The sequence below is a fragment of the Rhea americana genome, unplaced genomic scaffold (assembly GCF_003343005.1).
Source record: "Rhea americana isolate MKP2758 unplaced genomic scaffold, rheAme1 scaffold_128, whole genome shotgun sequence".
Classification (NCBI taxonomy): Eukaryota; Metazoa; Chordata; class Aves; order Rheiformes; family Rheidae; genus Rhea; species Rhea americana.
In genome coordinates, this window is record NW_028185350.1 from 142551 (window position 1) to 151703 (window position 9153).

Sequence of the window (9153 nt, forward strand, 5' to 3'; positions counted from 1 at the left end):
CCGGATTGCTTTTCCAGTTTGTCAGGATCGTTTTGCGTTGTAGTTTGTGTCCTCGCGCAGACTGTGCCCCCCCCCCGTCTCCGTGTCATCTGCAGATTTAAAACCATGCTCCTGTTCCGCTGCCTGCGTGGTTAATGAAAATACCAGCAGGACGATGGGCCCCTGTGGAAATCCACTCCATAAATCCTTCCGCGCTGCTGATGAACAATTGATAATTGCTCCCGATTAATGGGTTTTGGTCCAGTTTTGCATTCTTCTGGAGGTGGTTTCATCTGGAACGAGTCCGTGGCGCTGTTTGTGAGCACGTCACGCGAGCGGCCCCGGAGCCTTGCTAAAGCCGGGGTAAACGGCGTGTGCCGCCCTCCCCGCGCACGAGGCTGCTCATCCTACGGAGCCAAGCGCCCGCCACGCCGCGTGGGGCTCTCTGCAGCCGGCTAAACAAGCCCTGTGCCGGCGAGTTTGGATTTCCCACCCACGGCCTTTTTTTTTGCATCATTAGCAATAATTTTAATTAACCGCCGAGTAGCTTTTCCTAGGGAGAAAGCATTAAGCCGGGACTCCTCCGAGGCTCTTGTTTCCAGGCTAACGGTGTCGGTGCGCGGCTGGGAGGCGTTAACGACTCAGGCCGGGCGTGCAGCGGTGGTGATGGAGGGCTCTGACTTATCGCCCCTCAGCTCCCGAACCCAAAAGAGGAGGAGGGCCGAATCGGCTCCATCAGCTTCCCGGCGGGGGCTTTCGGGAGAGCGGCCGCGCGACGTCGCGGGCCGTCGCTTTTGGCGCGCGGGAAGCGGCTCGGGAAGACGCGCAGGCACCGGCGCGGCCGGGAGCGCCGCGGCTCGGGCTCCTCTCCGAGCCCCCGGAGCACCAGCCCGGCGGCCCGCCGGCCGCCCTCGCTCCTTAGCGCGCCTCGGGGGCGTTCCTGCCTCTTTCAGCTCTCTTTTCCCTCCCCCCCCGCTTCTTTTTCGCTCCTAGGGAATGGGCTACCTGCACGCCAAGGGGATCCTTCACAAAGATCTCAAGTCGAAAAACGTTTTCTACGATAACGGCAAGGTGGTGATCACGGACTTCGGCCTCTTCAGCATCTCGGGAGTGCTGCAGGCGGGCAGGTAGGACGCCTCCGCGGGCCGAAGCAGCSGACCCGCTTCCGTGCCCGGACCCCCCCCGCGCGGCGTTGCGCGGGATCCGTTTCACCGGGATCGGGAAAGCCAGCTCGTACTCTGCCCTTTCCCCGGCGCAGCCTCTCTAATCCCCTGGCATCGGTTTGATCTCGTGCCCGCTGGCTGCCGAGTGCCGCAGCCGCTCCGGGGACGTTTCGCTGCTGCAAGCGCCTGCTCGCGGGGTCCGAGACGAGCCGCTGCGGGAGCAGCCTGATGCCAGGCTCAGACAGGCATCTGCAGGGCTGAAACACAGTTTGGTCTCTTTGGGTTTGAAATGAACCACATCTGGTAAATGTTTCCTGTTATTCCGTGCTTTTCCAGCAGTTTGGGAAATTTTCAAACTGTAGAAATGACAGGGCAAAGAGCACAGGATTTGAACAGCCTTGGAAGGGAAGGGAAGGAAAGCAGAAGCGGGGTGGGGAGGAAGGAAAAGGAGGAGAGAAAAACAAGTGGAGATTCTGGTTCAGTTTTGCTAAAACAAACCAAAAAAAAAAAAAAAACCCTTGGTGATGTTGCTGATATTTCCCAGCATGAGAGAGGTTTTTCAGCGAAAACTTTGTGCTAAAAGTTATACAAGCAAACGCGGTGTTATCTGCACCGGCAGCCCTGGGCTGTTCCCTCTCGGGGCGCAAAGATGCTCGTGAGATAAAGGGTGTGTTTGGATTTAGGTGGTTTTGTAGTTACGGTGTGGCAAGGCGAAAGGATTTGAGGAGTCACGTCTTTCTCTCCCCGCGCCTCTTGCTGGCGGCTGGCTGTTGCACGAAGCGGTTCACTGCGCTGCCGGCCCTTTCTTACCGCTTGCATAATTATCGTCTTCCTTTCTATATATATATATTTTTTTTTTTTGCACAAACTTAGCTAGAAGCTTTGAGAGCCCAAGAAATACAGCAGGCCTGCTGCTTTCCCTGGCAGGCCTGCAGYGGAGAAACGCTGCAGAAAAGGAGCTTTCGGTGTGGCTTATGCTAACTGCTCGCTCCTCTAAAACACATGGATTTCGGTATGAATCTGCTGCCAGAGATCTGGGGGAAGGTTTCCAGTTCTGGGGGTCCGCACTTACCAACTGCTACAGTTCTTGAAGCAGAAAGTGTCTGGTGATCTGATTTCCCTTTCGTCGCTGCGTCGGTTGTCCTCTCCGAGTCAAATAGGGTTTTCTGCTTTCCTGCAGGACTTTCCTTTGCTTGTTACGGTTTCTCCTAGAATTGCAAGGACGGTCCAGTTTGGGGACCGTTGATGCCTGCGTGGCCTTTGGGCGAGCAGCGGCGTGGAGAAGGGAGCTTGTTGCAGGTCACGGGAAGGCCTGTGCTCCTGCCTCAGCTTGCGGACGGGGATGAGACCCACGCACCGGGCTGTCCTCACCAGGGCTTGCATAGCGGTGACTGAAGTGTGCTGCCTGCCACGATTTGAAAACCCTCCTCTTCCCCCAGCGAAGACTTGCCTCGAGCTGTTTTTTGCAATCTGTGCAATAATGCAGTTGCTCTCCTTAAAAATAAGGCAGGCTATCATTACAGCATTCAACAGACTTCATAAGCAAGCATCTTACCCTGATAAAATCATATTTATCTTTCCTTTATATAAAACATTATTGGACTTGATAGGGCTGTTCCATAATTAAGAAGAGCATGAGGTGGATTTTGAGTGGTCTGAAGAGCTCTTCTGCTCTCGCTTTTAACTGCAAACTTGCTTTTCGTTCGCTGGGCTTTGCAAGGCACTCACTTGATTCTGTTCCTTTCTATTAGTCAAAGTGCCCATGCCGTGTATGAAATCAGCCCAACTTTTATTATGAAACCCCCAATTGTCTTAATTTAACCAGATCTGGGGTTTTGTTACAGCTCAGCCCTTGTTGCTGGAAGCTCGGCAGCCCTCAGACTGCATACTTGGGTGTCTGTGAGCGCTGGAGAGAGCTGGGGTGGACTCACACTGGAGCTCAGAGCCTGATCCCACTGCCAGAGGCTCCTGGARTGAGAGGGGGATCCCAGTCCTGGATTGGATTGGATGGCCTGAGCATGCAAGGACCTTGGCAAGGGGCTACCTCAAGTCATCTTAGACCTGCCACAGACTGGGAAAGAGCAGAGGGGGGACTGCAAAATAAAAGGTCACAAACCCAAAGCCTGGCCTAGCTGAGGACCGTGGAGCACATCTGGACCTGCCTTGTTGTCTCTCTCCACCTTGCCCACCCACGGAGAAGAGTCATGAGCATAGACGTCAAGAGCGCTGGTGGGGAAGGGAGAGAAAGTACCTTTGTGCCTTCCTTAATTGACCCCAGTGCTTAACGGCAGCTTGTAATTAAGAGCACTGTGCATGGATCAAGGGTGGAAATCGGAGCTCGCCAGTGGGAGCTGAAAGCTTCCCTCCTGTGCTGGAGTGCTCTTGCCTCTGCCTCCTGGAGAACAGAGGCGCCTGAGCATCACCGATGCTCTTGATTGCCGAGACGCCCTCCTACGCGGTCAAGATGAAGAGGAGCTGTCAAATTCCTGGAGTGATGACGGAGACATAATGAGCTGAGCCAGTTCCTCATGCTGTCCTGAGCCTCCAGCGCTGTCCCTTCATGCAACACCATGGTGGCCGTGTTTCTAACGAGCAACGTGGCTTGCTCGTGGTCTGCCTGAGAAAGCTTGAGGAAAGCAGGACCAGGAGCACACTAGGGAAGAGGGATTCACCTCTTGACGTGGGTGGGATYAGAGCTGCAGGATGACAGAGGTGTCCCTCTGGCCCCCAGAGCAAGAGCTGCTGTGCAGAGCGAGGCAGACCCAGGCTCTGAGATTTTGGTCCCAGACTGAAGTTCAGAAAGACAGGTGACTCCAAAGCCTGTCCTTCATCTTGTGGGGATCGGTATCCTATGGAGGGAATCCAGGCATGCAACAGGCAAAAATCATCACTGTGAAAAGGCAGGCTCTTCACTTTCTGCCCTGAGACAACATCGTGCAGATTCTGTTATCTTCTATGAATTTACCCTGCCAAATCTGGCTCGGACACATAGTCGAGCTACTTAAAAAGTCACCATCTATAGCTGCACTGTGGTACCTGACCGTTYACCTGCTCTTGGCTCACTATAAACACAAAGGAATGTGGGGCCCAATGGAATGTGGGACCATCTGTGTCCCACAGTCTCATCCAGGGTGGCTTGTCCCTCCTGGGGACACCTACTTTCTGCCAGTGAGGGAAGAGCATTGATTTTGTAGAACAGCTCCTTGTGGAGCAGGGCAAGGAGAGTGCCATACAAGTTGCCTGGAGGACTTTTCTTTTATGCCAGTGGTACATCATAAGTGGCTGCTGGAAGGGGAAGGGGTGAGGAAGCAACCTACCTGAGAGTAACAGAGCACTCTGTCCAGAGAGGCTGTGGAGTCTCCATCCTTGGAGCTAATCAAAAGCCATCTGGATGGGGTCTTGGGCAACCTGCTGGACAGACTGTTTGGGGGTAATGGATTAGAACGACACTAGAAAGATGACTAAGCCAGATGGAAAGTGGCTTAAACGGTTGATCTGAGGGAAAAGACGGTCTTCCAGACCATTATCATAGGATAATTTAGGTCAGCAGGGACCTCTGGAGGTCCCCAGTCCAACCTTCWGCTCAAAGTAGGGCCAGCTTAGATCAGGTTGCTCAGAGCCTTGTCAGGTCAGTGGGTTTTCCCTGCGTGAAACTTTTTTTTCCCCTCTTCAAGTTGTACCATTACCTCTTTTGCTGTCCTTGGCCATCCCTGAGAAGATCTGACTTCATCTTCTCTACCATKTCCCATTAGGTAGTTGGAAAGCAGGAGGGTCTCCCCTTTGCTGTCTATTCTTTAGACTGAACAACCTCAGTTCTCAAAGCCTGTCCTTGTATGTCCCATGCTCTGACCCCAATCATCCCGGTGGCCTTTGCTGGACTCTCTTTAGCAAAGCAGTGACTCAAGCAGAAACATGAACTTGTTCTGACAGCTCGTGCTCCTTCTGCAGAGGACGGGAGTGAATGGAGGAGGGAATTACTGTTTCTGCTGTYTTGCTGCACTTTGCCTTGCGTCCGTTGGTACGCCAGGAACAGGAGGGAAGGGACTGAGCCGAGGGTCATCAGAGTGCTGCTATCAAGAAATAAAGCCTGCACTGTTCACAGGGTTTCGCTGATCCGTTTTCATTCGTCCAGGCTTCATGTTTTCTGCTCAGAGGTAAAAGCTAGATCTACGCCAAGGAGCCCTGGCTCACCACAACATCCCAAGGAATGTGCTGTTGCTCCATCAGGAACATGGACTGTCTTTCGGTCTAGGAGACCAAACAGCTTCTCAGCATCCTGGGTGGCAGCGGGAAGGCAGGGAGAATCCTGCATATAATAGTGTCATACAGCAAATAACATGGAAGAGTTTTCTGGGGGGGGGGGTTGTTGTTTTTTTCTTTTTTTTGATAGGGTTGTGTGCTCGACATCCTTCTTTGCCAGGTGGCTCAGGGTCAAGTAGAGATGTCATTTATCAGCCTTTCTCTCCCACTTGTCCCTGCCTCGTCCCCTCCACGTGCTAGTGGAGCCCTGTGGTGCCTGTGGTGCCAGCGTGCCCTTTTCCCCCATGTGTTTCTCACGTTTTCTGGGCAATGTTCGGTGTCATTTAGGTGCAAAGAGGGAGGAAATCCTTYGGGCTCGCTAGAGCAGGTCTGGCCTTGCCTGCTAGCTCCTGCTCATCCCTGGCTTTGCCCAACTGCTGTGAGAAAAACTGAACCGGCTGTTAATACCGATGGTGTTAACCCCMGGTCACGTTTTGCCCGTGCTCTTTTAAGGACTGTTACTGCAATTGTGGCAGCGAGGACTCCGCAGCGGCGCGAGGACGCGGCCCCCGGCGGTAGCAGCCCTCCGCATTGCTGCTCCTCAGCACGGTCCCGCGCCGGCCCCGTGCCTCATCGAGGCGGAAGCGCCGCCACCGTTTCTGCTCTCCGTTTATCGCAGCGCGGTTCAGACCTAGGGCTCACGAGGGTGCCGTGGGGCGGGGTGCCGGCAGCGCGGCGGGACGGGCACCGCCGCCGCGCCCCCAGCCCCCGGCTCTGTCTTTCCTCAGGCGGGAGAACAAGCTGCGGATCCAGAACGGCTGGCTGTGCCACCTCGCCCCGGAGATCATCCGCCAGCTCTCGCCCGACACCGAGGAGGACAAGCTGCCCTTCTCCAAGCACTCGGATGTCTTTGCGCTCGGGTGAGTGCCGCGGCGGGCCCACGCGTGGGGCAGAGGGCCGGCGCGCTCGTGTCGGGTGCRACCTGCTCCGAGCAGCGGGACGGGCACGGGAAGCAGAGCGGTAGCTCCCGTTGCTGGGGTCGGAGCATCTTCAGCTTTGGGAAAACTCCAGTTAAGACCCCCCGAATCACCAACTCCCCACGTTTCAGCTCTAGACTTCGGGAAACGAGAGCCAGCCCTTCCTGGGGRTTTGTGCTCGCTGTGCCGTCCTTTAACATCCCTAGCACGAATAGTGCCAAGAAATCAGTTTGCAAGCGGGACGAGGGCGCAGCAATGCTCAAAATCCTCCCCGCCACCCCCCAGCCCTTCTCCCTGCTGGCTGCCTGCAAATGGGCCAAGCAGAGCTGGAGCGCCGCTGTAAAACCGAGGCGCRCAGGGGGAGGAGACGCCAGCCGCCYGCCAGTACGATAATTGATGAATCTCCTTCGGTGAGAGCGCTCAGCGAGCCAGTTAATCATTCGCGCTATTTATCGAAAAGAAAACATCCTTTATGACAGGAGCCCAATCATTCCGCCGATAAAATCTTTCTCGGGGCGGACGCGGGGCTATAGGTTTTCTCCGGTGGATTAATTTTCTCGCACGCTGTGCCGATGGACACCATAAAGACTGCAGGCTGCAGTGATTAGTTTATGGGGAGCTGTTATCTGATGTGATATTTCCATCAAAAATGCAGTAATTAAAGCTGTAAGGGTTTGGAGTTTTTTCTTCCCCGAGGTATAACTTTAGCACAAAAAAAAAAAAGAAAAAAAAAGAGAGAGAAGTAATTAAGGGATCTTATCAAACTAAGTGAAAGTCAGTTATTTAGACTTGAAGTTGGGTTTTTTTTTTTGTTTGTTTTTTGTTTTTTGAGAGTTCTGCACTTATGCAAAGTTGCACTGACATGGAAATCGGGACCGAGGCGCTCAGCGAAGGCTGGTCCCGCGGCGCAGCGCGAAGCCCCGCTGGGAGCCGGCAGCGGCCGGGGCAGCGCGCGCCGGGGCTTTGACAGCCGAGTGCTCTTCTCGAAGCGGGGGCAAAAAAGAGCAAGAGCAAATTCTCGGGCTCTTCGGGGCACTACGCTCCCTCCCTTGCAGCTGGAGCAGGTGGTGGGATGTGGAAGGTAGCCCGGCAGCTGCGAGGCGTCTTTACCCCCTGCATTATCTATTAAGCTGCTCCACATGCAGCGGGTCGAAGCGCTATTGCAGCGCGGCGGGAGATTCCCACTTGATRTAACAGGTTTACTCCCGTGTCTGCCCGCCGAGCCCGTCCTCCGCCCGCCGGGCAGCTTCGCCGCTGCGGCGTTGCCCTCGCCGCGGCGCGGCGCTGAGCAGCTGCGTGCAGCGGTCGTGGCGTGGGGCTTTACCATCTAGCTCGAGGTGTCTTTGTGTTTTGGATCCTGCTAGGGGGGAGGTGAGGCTGTTTTGAGGGTGCCAGCGACCTGGTGGCTTGCTCACAGCCAAGTCAGCAGCTTCAGTTTCTGCATCTGTTAGATAGGAGCAGTAACATCTTTGTAAAGAGCTTTCTGAGAAACCTCTTCTGGAGATGGGTACTAGGCGGCATTTTTTTTTGGTTGATATTTAAGCAGAAAGAGAGTGTGGAGGCAAGTGCAATATTGCAACGCCCTTGAGAGGCCTTTGAGCTCCTTAGCTCCCCTAATTTGCAGTGACGCTCTCTCCTACAGCACTATCTGGTATGAGCTGCACGCACGGGAATGGCCCTTCAAGACGCAGCCGGCAGAGGCAATAATATGGCAGGTGGGAAGAGGGATGAAGCCCAACCTCAGCCAGATCGGAATGGGCAAGGAGATCTCGGTAGGTGGCGTGGGGTAGATGGTGGAGCCACGCRTGCGTGGGTGCATGCCTGGAGGGGGACCGTGCACGGACACGGCGCTAGCAAATGTTCTTCACTTCAGCCAATGCTCTGCCGTGACAGTGGTCTGCCAGCAGAAGAGCAAGGCATGCCTTCTTCCCCAGCCTGCAAGGCGAGGACCCAGCTCCTGCTGCTGTTACCCAAATATTAGTAAGGCTTGTACATCCCCTGCTCACCCCAGCTCTTCTCAAAGAGGTGGTGATGGAGCTGGGGAAAGCAACAGATTTCCCTGCAGGAGCTGAGGGGGGACGCTGGGCTGCAGGGCTAGGGTGTGGGGCACATGCTCGGTTTGTGGGCCGTGGCTAGAGAGCCATTGTTTCTCATGCCCTGACCCTGTGTGGCTACAGGACATCCTCCTCTTCTGCTGGGCCTACGAGCAAGAGGAGAGACCCACCTTCACCAAGCTCATGGACATGCTGGAGAAACTGCCAAAGCGGAACCGTCGCCTTTCCCACCCCGGGCACTTTTGGAAGTCAGCAGAGTAAGTCTCTGTCTTCACCTTCCTCCTGAACCAGCCAGGAGCTCGTTCTGCAACCCCCGAGATCCTGCTCATGCTGCTGAGGGGTTGGGGCTGGTGCCAGGTAAAGGGGCTGGATGAACATGCGGATGAGCTGTAGATATATTCAGCACCACATGTTCGTGCTGCCTCAAGGAGTAGGTGAGGTTGGGTTGGGAAGAGCGGTCACAGAGTGACATTTGCAGCTCATGCAAATTGTCATTGCAATGCTGGCTGTCCTTGTTGCGTGCTATCTTCTGGGTAAAAGAGCTTGTGAAAATTGGAGACGATCAGAAGGAGCCTGGTGATTTGCTTACCCTGGAGGATCCAGTGCTGGAAAGAATGAGGCACATGCAGGAACATGCAGAAAATGTGCAAGGGCAAACTAGAACCGGGATCTTTGGGGAGAAGTTAAGGGGTGATGAGGGTGGGAGGGAAGGAGCTAGAGTGAAGCAGATGGGGGGAAGAG

General features: G+C 54.9%; 1 protein-coding gene across 1 annotated transcript in view; it reads left to right on the forward strand.

Annotated features, from left to right (window-relative positions):
- The window catches only part of KSR2 (kinase suppressor of ras 2), a 68875-nt gene extending 60202 nt beyond the window's left edge, over positions 1-8673 (forward strand). Inside the window, exons 16-19 of the mRNA XM_085326105.1 lie at positions 973-1106; positions 6170-6301; positions 8001-8130; positions 8536-8673. Coding sequence (XP_085182231.1) covers positions 973-1106; positions 6170-6301; positions 8001-8130; positions 8536-8673 — 534 coding nt within the window. The remainder of the gene's footprint in view (positions 1-972; positions 1107-6169; positions 6302-8000; positions 8131-8535) is intronic.
- The last annotated feature ends 480 nt before the right edge of the window (positions 8674-9153 follow it).